The sequence below is a fragment of the Zea mays genome, chromosome 7 (assembly GCF_902167145.1).
Source record: "Zea mays cultivar B73 chromosome 7, Zm-B73-REFERENCE-NAM-5.0, whole genome shotgun sequence".
Lineage (NCBI taxonomy): Eukaryota > Viridiplantae > Streptophyta > Magnoliopsida > Poales > Poaceae > Zea > Zea mays.
Genome location: NC_050102.1, coordinates 22647715 through 22674168, shown reverse-complemented (window position 1 = coordinate 22674168; position 26454 = coordinate 22647715). Strand labels below are relative to the sequence as shown.

Here is a 26454-nt window from a genome sequence, read left to right as displayed (position 1 = left end):
TCTAGTCTTGGAATAATATATTTTTAATTACTTATTTTATCCACACAATACTTTATTTTCTTTTCCCTTCTAAATTCTAGAATTTCTTTCAAAATTTAAATTCCCATTTGGGTATCAATGTAATTCTTCTCTCATTATTTTATGTTGTCACAAAATGCATACACACAAAAATAATATCCAGCATGATGCAAAATTTTAATGGCATATATATTCTTTTATTAATTATTTGCTTTTGAATATGGTGTTCACATGGAATGATACATAAAGGTTAAACCCACACAAGGAGAAATTGTTTCTCTATTGGTATGATTTCTAGCAAATTACAAAGTGGGTGTTACAAATCCTACCCCCCTTAAAAATAATCTCGTCCTCGAGATTTGTAAGAAAAAGGATTATACCAAGATTGGTTTGTAATTGAGACTGTAGTTTCTAATAGATTCAAAAATTAAAAGTCTCTCTTTTTTTAAATACCATTTAGGAAGTACTTAGAAATGCATGGGTATCTTCTATGTTTAGATACACAATTAGGTAAGAAGATAGGTGGTCAGAGTGAGGTTAGCTGATGGTAAGAAGAACTTGGTAAGGGAAGACTCCATCCAAGGTGGTAAATTTTGAACTATCTCGAGATCTGATTTGACTCCTATTCTTCCATGTCGAGGTTGATCTCCTCCTTCTTGGTCTTTGGTGTCTCCATCCGGGTTTAGGACAAGAGGCTAAGATAGATCTGTTATGTAGGTCAAGTTGTTGGGTATGGTCGAGTTGATCTAGGTCACCAATTTAGGCTTAAGTAAATTTGGAGTAAGGTCTAATATATTTCACCAGTATTAACTAACCTATTTAAGTAATCCACATTCGATTAGCTTAGCTTAAGGTTAGCCTTTGTTAGGTTAGATTAATCTATCACATTAGATCAGATCTAGGTTAGATTGGTATTACTATTTGGGCTTATATCAGATCAAATAAATTTGGATTAGATCATGGTTGTTACACTAGTGTGGGATAAATATGTTATTTAGGGCAAGATGAATCCATAAGGATAAGGTAGAATCTTTTAAGATGAGATGGATCTATTAAACTAAGAGAGAATTTTTTTTAAGATAAAATGGATCTATTTGATATATTCTAGTGGGGAATATTCTTAGTTGATCTAGTTTATTTTATCAATATTTTTTTACTATATGTATATACAGATGCAATTGTGGACGTTACTCCACAACTCATCACACTCAATCAAAGAATCAAATCAGACAAGTATCATAAGAACAAACATTCAAGCATACCAATATCTACAAAAATAGTTTTGCTTTTGTTCCTAAGATTAGGTCTCCTATTTCTAAAGGTCACTTTAGGTACAGGATTTCAAAATGTGAAATCCACATTTGTCTTTAGAAGGAAAAGGTAAGAATAATCAGAGTATAGCGGAAATAGATAAGAATAGATTAAGAAAAGTCTGAAAAGAATCAGAGTAGCAAAGGTAAGTAGACAATGGTTGTCCGGTTCTATCTAGGTTTCGTCCTACAGTCAACATTCCTCTGATACCACTTCTGTCACACCCGGATTTCGGGGGCACCAAGACCCGGGCGCGAACATAATCACCAGGTGTGCTGGGACCAAGTCTCACACATATGATGAATCATGGCACAGGATCGAATGTCACATCTTTACTATATAATCGGAGTTTTATGCAAAATAAATAAATAATTACATTATAAGGAGACAACGGTCTAGCAACCCAAAGTTGACTGGGAGACGACGACCTAGACCTCTCACGAACACATCGCAGCATCCTCCATGCGCCTCATCCTGTGGTACCTGTTCTTGACCTGTGGGGTGTGAGACAGCAAGAGTGAGCTCACATACGTTCATCGCTCAACAAGTTGTGGGGAATAATGTGCATGAACTCGCCAAAGATGGGAGCTCACGTGAAGTGTAAGGCTTACCAAAGATGATGGTTAGAGCTGAGCATTGCTTTTAAAGTTGGTCAAAATTTTATTAGCAGTTACTAAGTATAAGTAAATACCAACCCAATTAAATAGTAGAATAGAAGTAACAACATCACCTGCGATGCAATGCATATGACAAATTGAATTTAGTTCCATAAGTTAATCATGTGAGGGTCCGAGCTGCTCATGACCGTGAGCACGGCTAGTATACCAGTTTTACACTCTGCAGAGGTTGCGCATCTTTACCCACAAGTCATGTTACCCATCTGCCAAGGGATCGCGACTTCCCATACACCTCTACCGAGGAGGCGAGGCAGGGTAACACTACGAGGCCTTTACAAAGTTCCACTAGCTTCAGAAAACCCGCTACAGTTTATAGGAAGCTCCAATGCAGGAATCCCTTGCATGACCGCCATCGCAGCAAAATCATCCCGAGGGCCTCCCTACACTGACCACTCCCCTACTGCCCTTGCCCCTTTCGGGTAAGGTAGTCCTCCACTAGCTTTCCTAATTAATCAGCCAAGGGCGTCCCATTATACCCTTGTGGTAGCACTGTTTTCCCGGGTGGTCGCTCCATGTTCCAATTAACATAATGATCTTATCATAAACAGTGATAATAAACAGATAATAAAAGTGTGATCATGAATAATGTATATCTCTATACCCAAATCCACATATAGCACTAGCAAGTACTACCCAAAAAGTTCAGTGGTGAACAAGGTATAAAGATAGTCAAACTAGGGTAACCTATTAGGTCCCATCAAAATTAACCTATGCAGATCATTATGATTAATTAGAACATGAGTGGGTAAAAGAAGTGATCAAGGGCACAACTTGCCTGGGACTTGAGATTCTAGGTACCAGGTTGATCTTCAGATGACTCGTGACCTCACTGCTAGTCGTAGCAATACAAACAAACATTGTATAGGCAAAATTAACATCATACCAAACATGAGAAAACTGCGTAATAATAATCTACGCGTTGCTATGAGACTAACGCAACTTGAACGGATCAAATCGGAGTTAAAACGGAGGAGTTATGATTTTCTGAAGATTCTATGTGTTTTGTATAAGATTAAATGGGATATAAATTTTAATGTGATTTTCATGTCAAAACAGTGGTACTAGATGATAGACAATAATATTACAAAATTATAGGAATTGGAGCGGATTAATTTGGACTTAGTATGAATTAAATATGATTTATGCAAGTTTCTCGAATTAGTTTTGTACTAAAAATCAATTTCTAAATGATTTTCTCTGTTTTATAATCAGTCTGGACTGCGCCTCAATTTCTAATAAAGACAGGGCCCCCAGCGCAAAAGTCCCAAGACACAGTGAATAGCCGTGAAGGATGGCGGGTTCTATTTCTAAAAGCCTAGGGTTGCTTATGCTAAAGTGCTAGGGCGTAGGGGTATGTGCCAATCTAAGTCGTTGGATCAACAACCGACGATGGAGATTAGATCATATCTTATAACGAAACGGTACACATAGAGAGCCCTCGGATCGTGAATCAACGGTTCGGACTCAAAGGCGCCTAGAACAACTCACACCCGCCCGATCCGGATCTAATGCTCTAGATCGACTCAGCTGAACCGGTGACAGGGGCTAATCCTAGCCGTCCCTGCTACATCCGAGGGCCATCCAAGCGTCTCCCTCCAGATCTAATATCTACCGTCCAAACTCGGATGGACGGCAGAGAGGTCGTCTTCACCCTTCGTCGTTCCCAGGTGGCGGCGGCACCTCCTCCGCACGACACAACCCGCCGGGGAACACGCCACCCATGGATTCCCCGCATAGACACTGCTATATACCGGGTTTAATCGACGGTCTGCCCATCGTGAACTTGATAGTCGACGCCCCATCCCGAGTAATCAGGGCAAGACTCCCGCCCGAGACACCAGAGGGAGATGCGGCGATGCCCTCACACCGATGAACAATTAAGCTCCAAACACTACCGATTAACGAGTTCTACTGGGTTATAGAGGATGCACTGATGAAGGCAGACAAGATTGAGGATACCTCAATGGCGGTCGAAGTAGTGGCAGAGACGGTCATGGTGAGCAGCGGATTGGCGACACTGCTGATCTTCGGTGAGGAATTAGGGGCGAACCAGCCAGTTCACGTGCCCCCGGAAGTCATGCCCAGGCGAGGGAGGGACGAGCTGGGAAGGTCGACGGTGAGCTACAAGCAGGGCGCAATCCGGAGAAGCTTTTGGCCGTGGGATTCACAGGGCGGAAGAGCGCTGGGTCTGGGGAGGATGAGGAGACCGCGACGCCCGATTTATAACCTAGCAGCGAAGACCGAGCACGGGTACGAGGAACGAGATTCCCGGCGAGTGACCCGGAACCGAATCCGAGCGGGCGAGCTCCGATTTTTTTGTTGCGCAGATGGCGGCGGCGATTTCGTTGCAGCGGACTCGGGGAAGGGGACGAGTCCGACAGGTCGGGCCCATGTGCCAGTGAGCGTGGAGGCTGGTCGGGCGGGCCCGCGTGGCAGGCGGAAGGTGCTGTTGGGCTGCGCAGTGAAGGATCCGTAGGTGGGCCGAAATGTGGGGATTCCAGCCCAGGTAGGTTTTATTCTTTTTCTTTTAGGTTCTGATTTATTTCATGATTATTTGAATCCAAATTTTGAACTTGAATATGAGTTTCAGCTTTGGGTTAATTATACAAATTCAAAATCTAGTCTTGGAATAATATATTTTTAATTACTTATTTTATCCACACAATACTTTATTTTCTTTTCCCTTCTAAATTCTAGAATTTCTTTCAAAATTTAAATTCCCATTTGGGTATCAATGTAATTCTTCTCTCATTATTTTATGTTGTCACAAAATGCATACACACAAAAATAATATCCAGCATGATGCAAAATTTTAATGGCATATATATTCTTTTATTAATTATTTGCTTTTGAATATGGTGTTCACATGGAATGATACATAAAGGTTAAACCCACACAAGGAGAAATTGTTTCTCTATTGGTATGATTTCTAGCAAATTACAAAGTGGGTGTTACATCAGGTCTTTTTCAACCCTTCCCCTCTCTCAATCGATCACCTAGACTAGTTGAGTGCTTCTTCTTAATCTCAAGGGTCACAAAGACCCCGCAAGGATAAACACACACTTAGGTGTCTCTTGTTAGCTTTACAAATACTTAGAAAGTTTAGAGAGAGATGAAGAAAGCAACCAAGCAACAAGAGCAACAAATGAAACACAAATCGCCCTCTCTCAAGTCACTAAACACTTTTGATCACTTGACTTGATTATGGCACTTGGAGAGGATTGGAGGCTTTGAATGTGTCTTTGGAATGTATTCTTTGCTCTTGTACTGAGTGTAGATAGTGGAAAGCTTGGATGACTTGAATGGTGGTAGTTGGGGGGTATTTATAGCCCCAATCACTATTCTAGTCGTTGGCGGTTCTGTCTGTCAACGGGCACACCGGACAGTTCGGTGCACACCGGACTTACGCTGTTCATTGTCCGGTGCGTGCCACGTCAACTGACTATTGGGGTTTGGAGCTGTTGACCACTGAAATCGCCTGTCCTTGTGGTGCATCAAACAGTCCGGTGGCACACCAGACAGTCCTGTGCGACCTGACATCGCAGACTGTCTCTGACTTTCTGACGTTCTGAACCCGTAGCAGTCGTGTGGCAGTCGACCGTTGGCGAAGATGACCGTTGCTTGTGCGCTCACCGGACAGTCTGGTGACACACCGGATAGTTTGGTGATTTTTAGCCGAGGAGCTCTGTGTTTTCCCGAGAGCGGCCAATTCGCTGGGCATGCCAGCCTGGGCACTGGACACTGTCCGGTGCGCCGCAGGCTGGTGCAAATATGTTTTGCTCCATACTTATAGAATTGCCCCAAGGGTCATTTTCCTTATATATGTATGTGAACTTTATGCACCTGAGAAAAGATCAACTAGGCAAACTAGTTAGTCCATTAGGTTTGTGATGGTCGTCAAACACCAAAATCGATTATAGGAAATGGTTAAGGCCATTTCCCTTTCAATCTCCCCCTTTTTGGTGATTGATGCCAACACAAACCAAAGCAAATACAAAGTGTAGAAATGTAGCTAGTTTGCATTTGACAGATGTGCATAAGTTACTTTGAAATGAAAGTAGTTCTAAGCAAATATGATTGTTTTGATATAGTTAACATTTTGGACCACATTTGCACCAATTAGCTTGTTTTTGCAAATCTTTTGGAAAAGTCTTTTCAAATTCTTTTGCAATTAGCCAATGGTATAAGAATATGATTTTGAAAGCAGTTTTAAGTTTTGAAAGATTCTCCCCCTTTTTCAAATGTTTTTCCTTTGGCTAAATAAAAGCTCCCCCCTAAAAAAGTTCTCCCCTTAGCTATCAAGAGGGTTTTTGCAAATGCAATTTTTGTAAAAAGTTTTCAGAAAATAGGGTGGTGGTGCGATCCTTTTGCTTTGGCCTATTAATTTCTCTCCCTTTGGCATTAAGCGCCAAAAAAAAGAAAACTAGAGGCCTCTTACAAGAAAGATAGGAATGCAAATACATGAGGAGGGCAAAGGGGTATACAATACTTATGAAGTTGCAGTGGAAGCCTTGCCTTTGCCTAGTACTACATTTCCCTTTCAATCTAAGACTAAGTAGAAATACTCTTGGAAGCACATTAGTCTTAGCTTTGGCACAAGAAAAATAAGAAATATGCATTTGTACCAAATGAAAGAGATATGACATGATCAAAGTTATAAAATGAGCAATGTGTGCAAGATTTCAATCAAAGTTTCGAGAGTCTAAGATATTTAGTTCATTTCTAAGCTTGCTAAAAGTCTTTTCATCTAGTGGCTTAGTGAAGATATCGACTAATTGGTTATAGATGCTAACATAGGTAATTTCGATATCCCCTTTGGTTGGTGATCTCTCAGAAAGTGATACTGGATATCCCCTTTTGTTGGTGATCTAAACCATCGGTTTTGATGGTGTGTTAGGTCTGGTGCGATTTGTTTGGTGGATTTAATTGAGGTTATGGTTGTGGGTGATTTGGATTGGGTGGGCTTTGCAAATTTAAACTGGTGGATTATATAGTGGTATAAATTAAGAGGGCTAGGTGATTTAACGATAGTAATAGAGTAAAGATGGATCAAAATGGAAAGAGTTATGCTAATTGCTGATACACAAATGAGAGGCACCTATTGCAAGTTTATACAAAGATGAAACAACGTCTCGCAATATAAAAATTCACTTCACTATTTCATAGAGTAACATGTTAATTAAATGTTGCAACGAGTGACTAATGAAAGTTAGTAAAATATGTAAAGATGAAACAAATCAATAGCAACGGAGGTTCTACACCGTTTTCATGACCTCATAAACTAAGTTGACATGGTTTCATCACCATGCAACTAATTTTATTCCCATAAAAGTTATTACTCTTAAATGTTATATCATGTTGTCTAAAAAATATAATATGACATATTGTTAAATGTGTATGATAACCGTGAAACTACTGTTAATAGTAGCCTAAGAGTATGTATAATAGGTGTCTTGAGCTGTGCTTTCGAATGTGTCTATGGGATTACCTGTTTGTTTACCCCCATGGATTATATAATCTGGATTATTTTTGGAGGATTATATAATCTGGATTATATAATCTGGATTATATAATCTGAGTAGTCCTGTTTGTTTACCCAGATTATTTGAGTTGTTAATAGGATTCTTTTGTATGAGGAAGACAAGAATGCCCTCTATATTTGTACTAGGTTGAAACTCATATATATATAAAAAATAATTCAATTGACATTGGCAAATATTGCATTAGCAATATTATCACGGAAGGCATTCATGTCACCTTCTTCATCCCCAAATTGACTAGTACTAGGCGCAAAAACGATTCGGTGGATTATAATGGCAATGGTGGGTAATTTCTAGGAAACTTGAAAGGGTAGTGGGGAAGTGGGAAAAAATAATCTGAAATAAGCACCTCCTCACTTGCTTATGGATTATCATAATCCAAGGGGTTAGATTATATAATCTGGGCAAATAAGCTGGACTGTTTGTTTGCCTCTTAGGATTATTTAATCCAGATTATATAATCTGGGGGTAAACAAACAGACCCTAAATGTAAAAAAACTTAAGACATGTATCTTGACGAAAGCACGTTGTCCTCGTTCTATGCTCGAGAAAGGAGACTAGTTAATTGATCAATTTAATTTATAAAATATGTTGATTGGTGTAATGAATATAGTAAAACACAGATTTTAGACATGTCCATTGTATTATATTTTATTTTAGTCGTGTGTTATATTTGAAATACCGTACAACAGTGCCAAAAAATTGCCAGAAAATATTAGTTATTTCACAGGCTCAACATCACCTGATCTATAAAGACGCCTTACGTGTCAATGCCTCGATGTCACGTGTTCACTTGAGACGGTCTCGGGGCGGTTAGACACAGCGGCATTCACCCATCCGCTCGCGGCGGCAGGGACGCGTCTGTTCCCTTCTGTCTAGCACTAAAAAAAGTGTCGTCATTTGCCAGTAATTCCCCTCCCAACAACCAGAAGATCCCAAGGAAACCTCGTACTTGGCGCTGTGCCCTCTCCTTCCTGTCGTCATCGTGTCACGGTCGGTCGTTTGTTACAAAAATCTCCCCCAATCCAAGTAACGCGATTAAATCCCTAATGAATCTACGAGCTGAAATCACGAGGCCCTGCCGCCTCCGCCGCCTATATGAGACCACCTACGTAGCTGGCTGCGTCTGCGCGCGAGCTCCTCCCCTGTACCCCTACCTCTCCACCCCCTCCTCGTGCCGTCCACGCACCACCGGCGCGCCGCGCTGCCATGGCCATGAGGCCACGCGCCGCGCTCGCCCTCTCCCTGGCAGCCGGCGTCCCGCTGGTCCTCCTCCTCCTCCTCCTCGCGCCCGGCGCGCGCGCCGACGACGGCAGCGGCGGGTGCGGGGCGGCGGGCGGCGGCGAGGCGGCGCCGGGCGACCGCGCGCGGGCCAGGGCGCTGAAGATCGCGGCCTTCTTCTCCATCCTCGTGTGCGGGGCGCTGGGCTGCTGCCTGCCCGTGCTGGGGCGGCGCGTGCCGGCGCTGCGCCCCGACAGGGACGTGTTCTTCCTCATCAAGGCGTTCGCGGCGGGGGTCATCCTGGCCACGGGGTTCATCCACATCCTCCCCGACGCGTTCGAGAAGCTCACGTCCGATTGCCTCTCCGGCGGGCCGTGGCAGGACTTCCCCTTCGCGGGGCTCGGCGCCATGGTCGGCGCCATCGGCACGCTCGTCGTCGACACCGTCGCCACGGGCTACTTCACGCGCGTCCACTTCAAGGACAGCGCCGCCGCCGCCGTGGGCGCCGCCGCCGTCGGCGACGAGGAGAAGCAGCAGCAGCAGGCGGCGTCGGCGCCGCACGTCGACGACGGAGCAGACGGCGACGGCCACGGCCACGGCGGGCACGTGCACATGCACACGCACGCGACGCACGGGCACTCGCACGGCGCCTCGGCGCTCGTGGCCGCCGTCGGCGGCGCCGAGGGCGACAAGGAGCACGCGCTGCGCCACCGTGTCATCGCTCAGGTAACCGACCGACGATCCCTGTTGAGTATTCACAGCTGTTGTTATAACCGTGTGCAGTTATCATTCACCACACCACCGTCGTTATAAATAAAATGGCATGCATTTATCATGCGTTTTTGTTTTCTTTTTTTGGTTTCGTACGTAGGTTCTTGAGCTTGGGATTGTGGTGCACTCGGTGATCATCGGCATCTCCCTCGGCGCGTCTCAAGACCCCAGCACCATCAAGCCTCTTGTGGTCGCCCTCAGCTTCCACCAAATGTTCGAGGGCATGGGTCTAGGCGGCTGCATCGTTCAGGTAATCATCATACAGTCCATTGTCCTAAGATATACAGTCCATTAATCGGTCTGCTCTACTACGTACCTTGATTTGTCTAAGATGACCGCACTAATAAGCTCCTGTTCCAAACAAATTAAATTAGTTAGGAGGTTTAAAAACGAACAGCTAATGAACTAGCTAGTAATAGTAATTGGAGGTCTAAAACTAGCAGTCTAAAGCGAAGTATGATTTGATTTGGTATCCTTAACCTGACGACCGTCAGTCAGGCTGCTTTTGTGCCGCTACTTTTTTTTCTGTTAGATTAGAAGAAAGTACCAAAGCACTGCACTTCGGGTGGTTCGGAGACATGCGCTGCACAAAAGCTAGGAGACATCAGACATGGATGCCCATTCCTTTCTTTCGTGAATCTACTCTACTTAAAACTTTTTCCGTGTCCACTCCACGCACGCGCAGGCCAAGTTCAAGCTGCGGTCGATCGTGACGATGGTGCTCTTCTTCTGCCTGACTACGCCGGTGGGCATCGTGGTGGGCGTCGGGATCTCGTCGGTGTACGACGAGGACAGCCCCACGGCGCTGGTCGTGGAGGGCGTGCTCAACTCGGTGGCGGCGGGGATCCTGGTGTACATGGCGCTGGTGGACCTGCTCGCCGAGGACTTCATGAACCCCAGGGTACAGAGCCGGGGCAAGCTGCAGCTCGGCATCAACGCCTCCATGCTCGTCGGCGCCGGCCTCATGTCCATGCTGGCCAAGTGGGCCTAGTTTACTAGCCACTTTTTTGCTCTGTGCCCTCTCGATTCCAGTTTTTTTAGTTGAGTTGCTGTAAAAATACTACTGTTATGGAGAAACGAACGAATACAACAACTCTTTTTTCTGAAACCCATCGCGACATGGATGGTTGCTTGCGGATGCGGAGATTTTTTTTCCTTCTCCCGATCAATGTCGACACACTGTCGCCACCCTTTGTTTTTTTGTTTGCTTGGGAAAAAAAAGAGTACTTCGAAGTAATGATAATGATCCTCATGATATGGACTATAGAACACGTGTCCTTGAAGGCAAAATTAATAAACACTACATAGGAGGCGTAGTAGTCGTTTCATGCACATTTGACAATTTGACATTGTGACAGGTCAACTTTTTTATGGAGTGGCATAGTATTTAAGAGGGTTGAATTTCACCGGTACGAAAACCATGTCAGGCCATTTCCAAAGTTTTCGAAGCCGTGTGAAACCTCCATTAAAAATAATTTGCTTCGTCTTCACATATTTTACTACTTTCTATTGGGCATCGAGTTGCGTCATTATTTAACTAGTACGTTAGTCTATAAAATACTGAGATGAAATTTGGTAACAAGAATCGTTTATGTATTTTATGTTAGTCTATAAAATAGTGAGGTGAATCTTTCACACAGACGACGTAGGTACCACTCTTTTTTCTTTCTTCTGGATAATGGAAGATATAAATATCACTTTACACAACTATTAAAGTCGCCATGGTGGCTTTCCTTCAAAAAGACTTTTTTTTTTTACCTTTGGGATCTGAATCTCGTCAAGGAGTGTCGACACCCTCTAGAGTGGTTTTCATGGCTTCAGCCTTCACGCACATGACTAGCGGCCTGGCGCGCCCAACTTCGCACGGAACGCTCAACTTTCGTCCAAGAAAACGGCAGGTCCTGAGAGCGAGAGATCGGGAGTGGAATGGAATATATAACGGACTTTTAGATACATATATGCCGTCGTATGTGTGTATGTATATTATGAACTGTATGTTTGAGCTGTTTTATTCTCTTGACTTAGACGGAGGACCTGTACTTTTAACCAGCAACCGTTCATCATCACCCCATTAGTTATTAGTGCACAGATGCCGCCGGCGCCGAAATGCCTCTCGCTGAGCTGCCGAATTCATCGCCCCCAGACAATAAGATTCCACTTTCTATCTATTAAGGCGAGTTCAGAAGCCACAAAAACCAAGAGAGAATACGAAGGGAATTCTAACCCCTCTAATTCTCTACAATTTTGTGTCTTCCAAACTAACCCTTGCAGTGTATTTGTAACAGCTCCAGATTACAGCTCCGTTTATAATATAAATTTAAATAGTTTTTTTTTTAAAAAAAGTTAATTGAAACTATGGACGAAATGATTTATCTTAATATCTCGTATGTTCATAACCGCAGAGCGTGTTGTTTTTGTCCGCATGCATACTTGTGCCTGCCCCGTGGCAACTCGTGACCGCAACCGAAAGGCGAAAGGGACCGTATATCGTAGAGCTCAGATTTGAACGGACGTTTCATTTCACGCTGGCATTTCATTTCATTACCCGGCTTAATTTTTTTAGATTAGATAGAAAGGTAGGTTGCCCCTGCTTTATTTCTTCACAAAAATGAAGTGTTCCACCTATTACATCATTTGGAGGTTTTAGCTTATTCTAAGCACGCTCGCAGATTTAATCATCGACAACACCTCATAGAAAGGCGTAAAAATGTTTTCCACCCATCCTGCTAACTATTGCTTTTTTTCCACACAACCCGCCAGCTAAGGCGATTCAAATCTCGCAAATTTCTCGGTCAAAGCTTCCCAGCTTGACATCTCTCTCTCTCTCTCCACATAATGCACTCCGGTTCCTGCGCGCCCTTTTCTCCAAAATACTAGTGCACAAATCGACCTCCTTCGAGGCACTTGTCTTGAAGATCGGCTTCCAGCAGAGTGCACACCAGGCCAACTTTTTCCCTGAAAATTGAAAATGTATTTTGTTTCGCGTTTTCCATAAGACCCAAAGAATTGCTGCACAAATCGCATTCTGTAATTCATATTTCTTAGAACTCGATCAGAGATAAGCAATTGACTCAAGTTACAACCTACATTCCAACCAAAAAGATTATTCAGTTATGTCCACAAACAAATTAGCTACATAGCAGTCAAACATTAAGTGACAAATTGATTCGTTTCCTGTACATAACAAACAACATGTATCTAGTAAATGTTTCCTTTTATTCAAGTTATCTCTAGTGAGCAGTTTATTGTTTGATAATAGCCATAAGAACACATGTATCCTTGGGGAACTGTTAAAAAATATATGGGTTAGTCATTTTATATTCCAAATTAACAATCTGGATCCAAGTGGTATCTAAAAATCCATGCTGCCAAAAGGCATAAGTTTAAACTTCTAAGATCAGGAATGGCCACACCACCGAGCTCTTTTTTTCCGGGGCAACAATTGCCAGTTAGCAAGATGATATTTTTTTTCTTATCCTCAGTGGATCCCCAAAAGAAGTAACCTATATGCGAATTGATCATATCAATAGCCCATTTAGGGAATTTGATGATAGACATCAAATAATTCGGAATACTTGCCAGACATGCTTTTAACATAATAAGTCCCCGCGGAAAAGAGGAGTCTGCCTTTCTAGCTGGCCACCCTCCTAATAACTTTTTATCAACTACATGTTTTTCCTCTTGTAAGTCTAAACCAATAGAAAGAAGATCACTTTTGTCATAGTTAATCTTCATACCTGACATCTTTTCAAATAATACTAACGGCCATTTAAGATTCATGGCTTTCTCTAAATTGTTTTTCAAGAAAAGAAGAGTATCATCCCCATACTGTAAACCGATAATACCTCCCTCACGAACTCTAGGAAGCAAACCCTCAATTAATTAGGCTTTTGAGATTTTACATGGCTTAATTTTCAATTTTCAGAGTACATGCAATGCACAAGCTGACGACGGTGATGCAAAGGGGAAAAAAGCTAACGACGAGCTAACCACGTCACTGACTCGTAAGTTAATAACTAATGGGTGGTCCGTGCTTTGCTACAGTTATTATATATTATATAAATATGTATTGAAATATTTATTTAAATATAATTGTTTATTTCTTATTGTAAGGTGTTGGCGGCCTTCTTCTACGCCGAAGGTCCTCTAAGCAAAAACACCTTCGGCAGGACGATATGCAAGCAGGCATAACATGAAGGAATATGCCTAAGCTACAACCCAGAGAGCTTCGGCATAATAACGCGCCTTAAGACGAAGGGCGACACCGACTTAAAGAGGAAAAGACCGTTCAGTCCCTGATAATTTGTATCATGTTTATAATTTGTTATCGAGGACATAAATGTAATTTCGACCGGGCTGCGTCCCGTGCCTATAAATAGGTGAACAGTAACCTCGTACTGTTCACGCTGACTTGTATTCACTCGCACGTCACGCCTGGATTTTTGCCTTCTGTCAAGTTGAAGGTATAAATATAATTCAATATTGTTCATGTTTATTCATGATGATATAATAAAGATATATTGATAATATCATATGATCATTCATGTTATTTTCCATGTAGCATATGCTTCTACTTTCATTATTATATACTGAGACGATGAAGGTACGTCCTTCATAACCTTCGTCCAAGGACTATTATATCCTAAGGGAGATAAAGCTTCGAAGGACGAAGGTCTTTAACTATTAACATTTTGTGTTGCCTTGTTCTTAACTCATAGCATTTGAGAACAAGTCCCCAACATTGGCGCCCACCTCCGGTTAACTCACTTCCACTGTTGAGCTCATGGCTTCGTTCAACAACCAAGTCGTGGCATCTTCGGCTACGAAGCTGGTGCTCCCAATCACGGGTGGTTCAAGTTCAGAGCCAGCTAACAAGAAGCAGAAGAAAGAAGCGCAGAGAAGAGTGCAGCATGTTGGGGAGCAAGGACCCTTCGTCAGGTCTAAATGGTCCCTGTCGGAGAGGAAATCTCCGGCAGGGTGGCGGAGTGCACCCGCCCTAAATCCTAATATGAGGAGGGGCCTAGGCGTTTTGCTTGTTAGTTGGAAACTGGGAGGAAACACAAGAACACACAAGGATTTAGAGTGGTTCGGGTCGCCGGAGCGTAACACCCTACTCCACTGTGTGATGTATTGCTTGAGAGCTTGTATGAACTTGTGAGTGTCTGAGTGAGCCTAAGATTGGATCTGTCTTGTAACATCGCATACCTCCCCTTTTATAGCTGAAGGGGGCATGCACAAAGGTCCTGAGTCCCGACATGTGGGCCCAGGGACATATAACACTTGGGGCTACAAACGTTTGCTGCTGGAGCGATCTTCTTGTGCCCTGACATCCGAGATCTGTGTATCCTTGGCGTGCAGGGGAAGCTTCTTGTAGAAGGGATGATGAGTACAGGGCGCCGCTCGGCACAGGCGCACTGTTTGCCAAAAGACAGGTCAAGCGCGCTGTCTGCTGGATGACCCTAACGCCGTCTGCCAGCAGATTGGACAGGACGCATTAAATGCTGAGAGGGCACGTCGCCCGTCAGCGTGGTGGCAGGCGGCGCATCCTCTCCGCAATAAATGCAGAGGCTGCGCGGCGTTATAGGGCCTTACGTCAGGCCCAGCCCATTGGCTTATGTCACGGGCCACGGGCCACGCGGCAGCAGCGGGTCTCTGCCTGAGCGGGGAGCGCAGGGTAGGGCCAGGACGCGTGTTAGCACCGGACCCTTACTCAAGCCGGGGTCCTCCCCGTCCCGGGACCTTGCTAAGGCCCGAGCCTTACTTGGAGGGACCTGGGGCTTACCCGAGGGACCCGACATGCCTTCTTGGGAGCTCCGGACTTGTACGCACAGGGGTCCGGTGTCCTACTGTGGAGGTCCAGACCCAATGATGCATCATGGGATGTATTACCTTTCCTTGCCACGTGGTGCCTTTAGACCTACCCATGCGGTGGGGACGGGTGCCGTTCTCCGCGTGACCTGGAGACGTCGTACATGTACATCGCCTTCATACTGTAGAAGAGGGTACCCCTGATTCAGGGTACCGACAGTGACCCTGGGCCCGCCTCAGGGGAGGATGCGAGCCTGCAGGTGGGGCCAAAGCTTGATTAGCGGTTGGTCTGCTGCTCCTGCGCACCTGTTGACGCAATTACTGCCGGCCCGCCTATGGTGATGCCGACTGCCACGCCTATTCCCACAGTTGACTGGCCCATGATTTTCGTACTTAATGCCACCGCTGGGCCATGCGCGGGCTGCCTCGAGTCGCCGCACTGGTTCTGAAAACTTATCTTTTCAGTCTTTCGTGACGGCCCCGAGAAGACATGGCATTGGCGCGAGCGGCGGTGCGATTTTTCCGCACCCGGTAACCGGTGCGCCGATTGTATGACATGTGGGCCTAGGCCCCCATGTTGGACCGCCGGTTGCAGCGAAGCTGAGGGGGCGCACAACCGCGAGGCGGTTGTACGCTTCTTGCGTGGCGGCTCGCCTTTTCGACCGCTGATTTCGGCGAAGATGAGGGGGCGTTTAACCGCGGGGCGGTTGCATGCTCCTTGTGCGGCGGTTCGCCTTCCTGACCGCTGGTTGCTCCGAAAATGATGGGGCGCATAACTGCGGGGCAGTTGCACACTCCTTGGTGGTTCGCCTTCTTCGTGCTTCGGGTCAGTCTATATGATGTGTGGGGCCTGGCCCCCGTGTCATAGGGCGGTAACCCTGGTGCACGTCGAGGGAAACTTTGCCCGTGACGCTTCGGGGCGCGAGTGGGGAGGTCTGCCTTTAAAAAGGGATCGATCTCCCAGGCAGTAGCCATGCCTTGCTCCTCTCGCATTCATTGCACCCTTCCGCCCTCTGGGCGTCCAGATGGGGTACGCCGGTGTTCTCTGGTGGGATCCGCGTCAGGGTCGCCCCCTCCGGCGATCTCACCGCCGGAGAGCTCGCGCTCATGGTGGTGTTGCCGATCTTGTCTTCTTCTTGCTGCTGTTAGAGGAGCGCAACCCCGTGGGGGTTGGCGCTCTTCCGCCATCGCTCGACTTCAAGGATTTTCATCATGCATCCCGGCTGCAACCCCCCGCTAGAGGGATGACCACCAGCCTTGTGGTGGAGAGAAGCGAGCCGGGCTGCGGCCTCCCCCCTGCCCTCAGCTTCAAGGATGTTCATCATCCGTGCTGGGGAGGAGGGCGAGCCGAGTTGGGGTCCCGCCTTCCGCATGGGCTAGTGGCCCGCTTCTTCCTCCAGCATTCGGGGGAGAAGGGCGTTCACCAGCCTTGCGGAGGAGGCGAACTTCGGGTACGCAGGAACAGCCGACTGCGGGTGCTGCCGGCCGCCGCGTGCCCGGTTCCCCGGCTTGGATGGCCTCGGCGCCGCCTCCGACGCTGTCTCCTGCTGTTTGGTTGGGGCGTGGCTGCCCGTCCACCGCACGGGCGACGGTCATGCCGTGCGCAGGTTCGCCACATCCATGGCTTCTCCCGCGCCGGCGGCCGCACCGGGGGGCGGTACAAGACGTCGTACGCCGCGGGGGCGGCGTCCGCGTTCTTGGATGGTCTTGTCCTCACTCCCGCAGTGAGGACGAGAGCGAGGACCTCTTTGAGCGCGCTGGGGCGGCCACCATTATCTGGTACGACACTGGTGCGCAGGTGGCCGCTGTCGTCGGTGCTGAGGTGGTCGCCGCCGCTGGTGAGGCTGCCCGTTGCAGAGGTGGTTGCCTCCGCTGGCGAGACCATCAGTGCCACCTGCCGCCGAGCCTTCCGACTCTTTGGCTTTAATGGCCTCGTTGTCGCCCCCCGTAGGAAGACAGGGGCGAGGACCTTTTCGCAATGGCGCACGTGTTGAGGTGATTGCCATTGCTGGCGAATCGTTGGTGCAGAGGTGGCCGCCGCCGTTGGTGCTGAGGTGGTCGCCTCCGCTGGCGAGTCGCTCGGAGCTAGCTATCCCGCGGCCCTACTGGTGTGGAGGTAGTTCATACCTGCAGAGTAGAGATGGAACTAGGGCTCCACTTGAAAACAGATGTAATACTTTCGCTTTTTGTAAGGTACTCAAGAGCACTATTTAAACAGTATTAGCACTTATCTATTTTCAACTTGTTTCTGCTGTGTGCGATACTGTTGACTCCTCCCTGGTACCTGGCCCCCCGCCTGGGTTGCAGGCTTGATTTGTTGAGGTTGGATACCAGCTTATCTGAAAAGGTTGTCAATAATTCTCGGGAGGCAGCCTCGCCGAGGTCTGGATCTGTACACAACTTCAGCTAAGGAGCATTAGTAGTACACCCATAGGGTCCCCTGTCTGACATTAGTCATCCTTTGATACATGCTTGGGACTCGCAGGTTTCAGTCTGGGTGGCCAAGTTGTGTGTCCGGAGCGCCTTGGGTCGCGGCTCTAGATACTAGGACACTTGTCGCAGAGTGGTGGAGCGTGCAGGCCCACGGTACGGGACCAGGCTGAGCGGCTAAACGGGCTCCAGACCACCCTAGGAGACTAATGTCCATTCTCTAGCTCCGGTCCCGAGGTTGTCGGACCCGCAGGACTTATAGCCCCAAATACTAGGTACCCATCACGGAGTGGTGGAGTGTGTAGGCTTTCGGGTACGGAACCAGGCTAAGTGGCCACACAGGCTCCGGACCACCCCATGGAATGGGGTCCCGTTCTCTGGGGCCGGCTCCCAAGCTGTCGGACCTCCCAACTTTCGTATTGGGGGCCCTAAGCTGCAAGCCTGGCTGCTCAATTTGGATGTCGTCATGTTAGTACAGATGGGATCCGTACGGGTGGGTTAGATAAAAAGTATTATCTGGAAAAAAATACTGCAAGGTAAGACCATGGAGCAGCGAGATGGAACTATCATAGAGGCTCAACTGAGGGGGTTGTTTTTCTTTATAACTCATCATGCATGGGTGTAGACCAACAGACTGGGTTTTTGGGGATGGACCCCACCAGGTTGGCATACACATATGCGCTACCTGGTTACAAAAGGGAAACTAAATCGACCCCTCAGACTTGCTCTATGGATAGAACTTACAGAGATGTTCCAGCATCGGGGTGAGGGACTCCTTCAGTCGTAGCCAGATGGTTGCCCTCGGGTCGGTGCATTCCTGTTACCTTGAAGGGTCCTTCCCAGCTGGGGGAGAGTTGCGGAGCCCTTCTTGGTTTAGTACTTGCCATAGGGCTAGGTCCCGACCCTGGGTCCCCATCTGCATTTGACACGGGAGCCCTCGCCTTTGGTTGTGGCCGTTCTTGTATGTACCTGTCGGCAGCCTGGACCTGTGGGGAATCTAGAAGGGTTTCCGGAGGAAGGCAAGCTTCAGCTCCGTAGACTGGGGAACACGGGGTCCCTCTGGGGTCCGTCTAGTCGTTTCCACTGGAGTAGGAGCCTCTAGCGAAGACATCCTTCAGGTCCCCCCTCGGGTGACTGATACCCGAGGTCCCGTTCAGCCGTGGCCACCTCGCTGTCGTCCACCTTTTCTTTGCCAGGTCGGCGACGGGGTGGGGAGCCATCTTTGGAAGATTGCTCGCTCCGCTCACTGACGCGTTTCGCGAGGTCAATGATCTCGCGACACTCCGCGGCGCTGTGGCGACCGTTGGGGTGTACAGGGCATGAGCCGCTATTACTCCTCTGCGGCCATGGGCGTTTATTGCGGTCGCCCTGGCCTCCGGTCGCGACTGCGACCACTAGAGCGGTGGACCGCGACTTCTGGTAGTCGCAGTCCCTCTTCTCTTTCTTCTTTCCATCCCAGGGGACGGCACCCGAGCCACCCGACTGGGCAGCTCCGGTTTGTGGGGCCGAGTGCCATGCACGGCCCTCGGTGGCTCTAGCGCACTTATCGGCCAGAGCGAAGAGTGTCATGCACGGCCTTTGAGAGCTTATAAACATGGTTAGGGTACTCACTATCTTCAAACCCGGAAGGTTGCTCAACATAGACCTCTTCCTTGATAGGTCCATTGAGGAAGGCACTCTTCATGTCCATTTGATAGATCTTGAAGCCATGGTAAGTAGCATAGGCAAGTAATATACGAATTGACTCAAGCCTAGCTACGGGTGCATAGGTTTCATCAAAATCCAAACCTTCAACTTGTGAATAATCTTTGGCCACAAGTCGGGCTTTGTTCCTTGTCACCACACCATGCTCATCTTGCTTGTTGCGGAATACCCACTTGGTACCTACAACATTTTAATTCGGACGTGGAACCAAATGCCATACCTCATTTCTTGTGAAGTTGTTGAGCTCCTCTTGCATTGCCACCATCTAGTCCAGATCTCTTAGTGCATCCTCTATCTTTTATGGCTCAATAGAGGAAACAAAAGAGTAATGTTCACAGAAATGAGCAACTCGAGATCTAGTGGTTACCCCCTTATGAATGTCACCAAAGATGGAGTTGACGGGGTGATCTCGTTGAATTGCTTGGTGGACTCTTGGGTGTGGTGGTCTTTGATCCCTTATTTCTTGATCATCTTCCTTGTTTTGATCATCTTCATCTCCCCCTTGAACCATGTCCTCCTCTTGAGGTGGCTCATCCTCTTGATCTTCATCTTCATCATCTTAAGCCTGATCCTCGTCTTGAGTTGGTGGAGATGCTTGCATGGAAGATGATGGTTGATCTTGTGCTTGTGTGGGCTCTCCGAATTCCTTAGTACACACATCCCCAATGGACATGTTCCTTAGCGCGACGCACGAAACCTCTTCATCATCTAGTTCATAAAAATCAACTTGATCCACTTGGGAGCCATTAGTCTCATCAAACACAATGTCACAAGAAACCTCAACTAATCCAGTGGATTTGTTGAAGACTCTATATACCCTTGTGTTTGAGTCATACTATCGGGTACCGTAATTAGGGGTACCCCCAACACTTCTAAACACGGCTGGTAACCACCATCAGCGCAAGCTGTAGAGACTGATGGGCGCGATTCAGGTCAAGGCTTCGTCTACCCAAGGGGCGCGATCTCGCCTCGCCCGAGCCCAGCCTCGGGCGGGAACTGCAGTCCCGGACGAAGTTACGTCTTGCCCGAGGGCCTCCTCAGGCAGTGGGCGCACCCTCGGCACGCCCGAGGCCCAACTCGAGCAGGCTTCGTCAAGAAGCAACCTTGGCCAAATCGCCTCTCCAACCGACCGTATCGCAGGCGCATTCAATGCGAGGATCGCCTGACACCTTATCCTGACACACGAGCCTCAGTCGGCAAGGTCGAAGTGACCGCAGTCACTTCACCCTTTAGCTGACTGACCTGACAGGAAAACAACATCGCTCGCCCCGCTCCGACTGCTGTGCCACCCACCAGGGTGAGGCTGACAACAGCCAAGTTCAGCCTCGGGCGCAATAGGGAGCTTCGCCTCGCCCGAACTTAGGCCTCGGCCTCGGAAGGAGGTCTCCGCCTCGCCCGACCCTAGGGCTCGGCCTCAACCTCGGCCTCGGAAGGTGGTCTTCGCCTCGCCCGACCCCAGGGCTCGGCCTCAACCTCGGCTTCGGGAGGAATCACGTCCTCGCCCGACCCCAGGGCTCGGCCTCAACCTCGGCCTCGATTGTGAACAACTAACATATAGAATTTGCTATGTAAATTTATATTCTTGTTTTTAGCATTGAGACTATTAATCTTCACAAAAAGTAAACATTAAATTCATTCTATATCTTTTTAAATAATTCATATAAAATTTGGATGTCTATCCGAATACGGATTCGGATGTTTTTTCACCTTTTTTGTTGTAGGGAGAAAATAATGTACATAAAAAATTATACAAAAATTTATTTAAATACTTCATAATATTCTTAATAACATTGCCGAAAATTAACTTTAAATTCTATGTATATCTATGCTAAAATATTAGATTTGTGATACAAGTCGGATGTTTTAGGAACATCCCTAACGTTACCGCGTACACAGGGCTCAGGCACCTCTCTGCCAGACACGTTTGCGCATAGCTACACCCCCCATTGTACACCTGGACCCTCTCCTTGCATCTATAAAAGGGAGGTCCAGGGCCTTCATGCGGGAGAGGGAGGAGGGTCGCGCGGGAGAACGAGCTGACGAACAGGCTCACTCTCTCTCTCTCGCGAACACTTGTAACCCCTACTACGAGCGCATCCCCCTGGCGCAGGATAACATGAGCCACATTTTCCCCCTTGTGTTCCATCTCGCGCCAACCCATCTGGGCTGGGACATGCAGCGACAAATTTACTCGTTGGTCCAGGGACCCCCCGGGGTCGAAACGCCGACAGTTGGCGCGCTAGGTAGGGGCCTGCTGCGTGTTAACGAACAACTTCCCGTTGAGTTCCAGATGGGCAGTTTTCAGCAACCTCTTCAGCCCGGGATGGGCTCCGCTTCGGGAGTCTCGAGTTCATGCCCCTCGACGGCAGCTACGACATGGTACTCCTCCCCCCGCAGCGCGACAGCAACCACGACGGTCGTCAGCTCGCCCGGCGGCGGCGAACTCGACGACGTCTTCCCCCCGTGGCGGAAGAGCAGCATCCGGGTTCGTCCCGCCACCCTCCTCGCCGCAGGAGGAGGAGACGGGGCAACCGTGGCCAGGCAGGAGGCGGCACCTCGTCAGCTGTCGAGCGAGTCGACGACGCCGGCACCCCAGCGGGGGACATGTCGGGCGTTGTCGTTGGGCCTGAGACAATGACGGATGTCGATTCCCCGCAATGTGCCAACCCCGAGCGGACAGATGACGCCAGCACACTCGCGAAGGGCTTGCTGGGCTTTAGCCTTGTACCTGAGATAACAGTGCAGTCCGTCCCCGACGTGACTTCATCACTTTCCATCGATCAAGAGGTACCATCCGTTTTCCACCCAGTGCATTTTAGATTCAGCTTCGATCCACCAAGCCACCCCGCTTCGGTGAGTGCCTTCATAAAGGCATACCCTAACCTTCCGGGGTACCATATGTGGTCATCTTGGGACCAACTGACGACCGTCTCAACCTACGGGCCTCCGGGTTCCGAGGAAGAGGACGGTCCCGACTCCGGTTGGGATTTCTCCGGGCTCCGCGATCCTAGTGCCATGCGAGACCTCATGACCGCGTGTGACTACTGCCTCTCCGATTGCTCCTATGATGGCCACAGCCTTGACGACGAAGGTTGTGGCCCAAGTCGTGAATGTTTCCATGTCGATCAGGGGGTCATGACGAAGGCAACCAGCTCGGTATGCCGGAGGATGACGATCCCTCTGGGCCTACGCCTCGCGTTGACATCCTGCGGGAGCTAGCTGTGGTCCCAGTCCCTGCGGGGGGTCAGGACACATAGCTTGAGCAAATCTGCGAGATGCAGGCCAAGCTCGACGAGGAAGCAGGGCAACTTGTGCAGCTCCGGCAAAACATCGAGCAGGAGTGGGCTGGCTGAGCACTCGCCGGAGAAGTGCGTCATCAGGCCCGGGACGTCCAGCGCCGTATCATTGACGATGCCAGGGCAAGGCTGCCCCCGTCCTCCAGCGGGGTCGGCCAGAATCTGGCTGCGGCGGCAATACTACTCCGAGCAATGCCGGAGCCATCCACCACCGAGGGGCGACGTATCCAGGGAGAACTCAAGAATCTCCTGGAGGATGCCGCGGTCCGACGGGCCGAAAGCTCTGCCTCCCGAAGGCAAGGGTACCCCCCGGAGCATCATGCAACGACTTCTCAACTCATGCGGGAGGCCTCGGTCCACACCGGGCGCACACGGGACGAGACACCTGCAACCCCGGGTCGCCTCGGCAACGAGCACCACCGCCACGACCGTCGAGCCCGCCTTGACGAGAAGGTGCGCCGAGGCTACCACCCTAGGCGTGGGGGACGCTATGACAGTGACGAGGATCGGAGACCCTCGCCCGAACCACCGGGTCCGCAAGCCTTCAGCCGGGCCATACGACGGGCGCCGTTCCCGACCCGGTTCCGGGTCCCGACTACCATCACCAAGTACTTGGGGGAAACAAGGCTGGAGTTGTGGCTTACGGACTACCGGTTGGCCTGCCAGCTGGGAGGGACGGACGATGACAACCTCATCATCCGCAACCTCCCCCTGTTCCTCTCCGACGCTGCCCGGGCCTGGCTGGAGCATCTGCCTCCCGCGCAGATCTCCAGCTGGGACGACCTGGTCAAGGCTTTCGTTAGAAATTTCCAGGGCACGTACGTGCGCCCTGGGAACTCCTGGGATCTCCGAAGCTGCCGCCAGCAGCTAGGGGAATCCCTGCGAGAGTACATCCGACGGTTTTCGAAGCAGCGCACTGAGCTGCCCAACATCACCGACTCGGATGTCATCGGGGCGTTCCTCGCCGGCACCACTTGCTGCGACCTGGTGAGCAAACTGGGCCGCAAGACTCCCACAAAGGCGAGCGAGTTGATGGACATCGCCACCAAGTTCGCCTCTGGTCAGGAGGCGGTCGAAGCCATCTTCCGGAAGGACAAGCAGCCTCAGGGACGCCAGCAGGAAGATGTCCCCGAGGCATCCGCCCAGCGTGGCACGAAGAAGAAGGCCAAGAAGAAGTCGCAAGCGAAGCGCGACGCCGCTGACGCGGATCTCGTTGCCGCCGTCGAGAGAAGGAACCCACGAAAGCCTCCCGGAGGGGCCAACCTGTTCGACAAAATGCTCAAGGAGTCGTGCCCCTATCACCAGGGTCCCGTCAAGCATACCCTTGAGGAATGCGTCATGCTTCGGCGCTACTTCCATAAGGCCGGGCCAGCAGCGGGAGATGGCAAAGGCCAAGACAACGACAAGAAGGAGGGTGACAAGGTAGAGGAGTTCCCCGAGGTCCACGGCTGTTTCATGATCTACGGTGGGGAAGTGGCGAACGCCTCGGCTCGGCACCGCAAGCAGGAGCGCCGGGAGGTCTGCTCGGTAAAGGTGGTGGCACCAGTCTACCTAGACTAGTCCGACAAGCCCATCACCTTCGACCAAGGCGACCACCCCGACTGCGTGTCGAGCCCAGGAAAGTACTCGCTCGCTGTCGATCCCGTCATCGGCAACGTCAGTCTCACCAAGGTCCTCATGGACGGAGGCAGCAGCCTCAACATCATCTATGTCGAGACCCTCGGGCTCTTGGGGATTGATTTGTCCACGATCTGGGCTGGTGCGACGCCCTTTCACGGGATAATCCCCGGGAAGCGTGTCCTGCCCCTTGGACAACTCGATTTGCTTGTCTGCTTCGGAACTCCCTCCAACTTCCGCAAGGAAACCCTCACGTTCGAGGTGGTCGGGTTCCGAGGGACCTACCACGCGATGCTGGGGAGATCGTGCTACGCCAAGTTCATGGCTGTCCCCAACTACACCTACCTCAAGCTCAAGATGCCAGGCCCCAACGGGGTCATCACCGTCGGATCCACGTACCGACACGCATACGAATGCAACATGGAGTGCGTGGAGTATGCTGAGGTCCTCGCCGAGTCCGAGGCCCTCATTGCCGACCTGGAGTGCCTCTCCAAGGAGGTGCCTGATGCGAAGCGCCACGCCGGCAACTTCGGACCGGCTGAGGCGGTTAAATCCGTCCCTCTCGACCCCAGCAACGACGCCTGCAAGAAAGTCCGGATAGGCTCCGAGCTCGACCCCAAATAGGAAGCAGTGCTCATCGACTTTCTCCGCGCGAACGCCGAAGTTTTTGCGTGGAGTCCCTCGGACATGCCCGACATACCGAGGGATGTCGCCGAGCACTCACTGGACATCCGAGCTGGTGCCCGACCCGTGAAGCAGCCTCTGCGCCGTTTCGACGAAGAAAAGCGCAGAGCCATAGGTGAGGAGATCCACAAGCTCATGGCTGCAGGGGTCATCAAAGAGGTATTCCATCCTGAATGGTTAGCCAACCCTATGCTTGTGAAAAAGAAAGGTGGGAAGTGGAGGATGTGCGTAGACTACACTGGTCTAAACAAAGCATATCCGAAGGTTCCCTACCCTCTGCCTCGCATCGATCAAATTGTGGACTCCACTGCTGGGTGCGAAACCCTGTTATTCCTCGACGCCTATTCAGGTTATCACCAAATCAAGATGAAAGAGTCCGACCAGCTCGCGACTTCTTTCATCACACCTTTTGGCATGTATTGTTATACTACTATGCCATTTGGCTTGAGGAATGCAGGTGCAACATACCAAAGGTGCATGAACCACGTGTTCGGAGAGCACATCGGCCGAACGGTCGAGGCTTACGTCGATGACATAGTTGTCAAGACGAGGAAAGCCTCCGACCTCCTCTCTGACCTTGAAATGACATTCAAGTGTCTGAGAGCGAAGGGCGTGAAACTCAATCCCGAGGAGTGTCTTCGGAGTCCATCGAGGCATGCTCCTGGGTTTCATCGTCTCCGAGCGGGGCATCGAGGCCAACCCAGTGAAAATCGCGGCCATCACCAACATGGGGCCTATCAAAGATTTGAAAGGAGTACAAAGGGTCATGGGATGCCTTGCGGCTCTGAGCCGCTTCATCTTGCGCCTCGGCGAAAAAGGCCTACCCTTGTACCGCCTCTTAAGGAAAGCCGAGCGCTTCACTTGGACCCCCGAGGCCGAGGAAGCCCTCGGAAACTTAAAGGCGCTCCTTACAAACGCGCCCATCTTGGTGCCCCCTGTGGGGGACAGATATCCCCGGGTCCACTGGAAGGATAAAAGACCTCACGAAAGCCCAGGGGCCCAATAAATCGTAAGGTCATCCCTTCGTGGGCCTGGGGAGGAACGACCGGTGAAGAAGATTGACATAAGGCCGGATTGGTGCAAGCCCAGACGCCCCAATGACTTTGAGCAAGTAATCACAACAGTGACCCGATCTTCCCGCGCTGGAACCCTGGAACCAAGCGAGGATGGGTCGGCGGAACTATAGGAAGATAGGTTCAATTGGTTCACTATCATTTAGGCGCATACTGCTATCATATCTGCATGTAATGCCCCATGGTCGAGTATATAAGGCCTAGGGGGCACCCCTTCAGAACGATCGAACTCACTACTCAGCCATCTACCCCAACTCTCTACGTTCCTCGCACTAGAGAGCTCCCTTGTAACCCGCCACATAAA

At 49.5% G+C, this 26454-nt stretch overlaps 1 protein-coding gene across 1 annotated transcript; it reads left to right on the top strand.

Moving 5' to 3' along the window:
* The first annotated feature begins 8674 nt into the window (after positions 1-8674).
* LOC100281849 (ZIP zinc/iron transport family protein) lies at positions 8675-10775 on the top strand. Its single transcript, NM_001154769.3, has 3 exons — positions 8675-9493; positions 9639-9788; positions 10224-10775. Exons 1-3 carry the CDS (start codon positions 8756-8758, stop codon positions 10527-10529), a joined length of 1194 nt encoding a protein of 397 aa, NP_001148241.1. The 5' UTR covers positions 8675-8755; the 3' UTR covers positions 10530-10775.
* The last annotated feature ends 15679 nt before the right edge of the window (positions 10776-26454 follow it).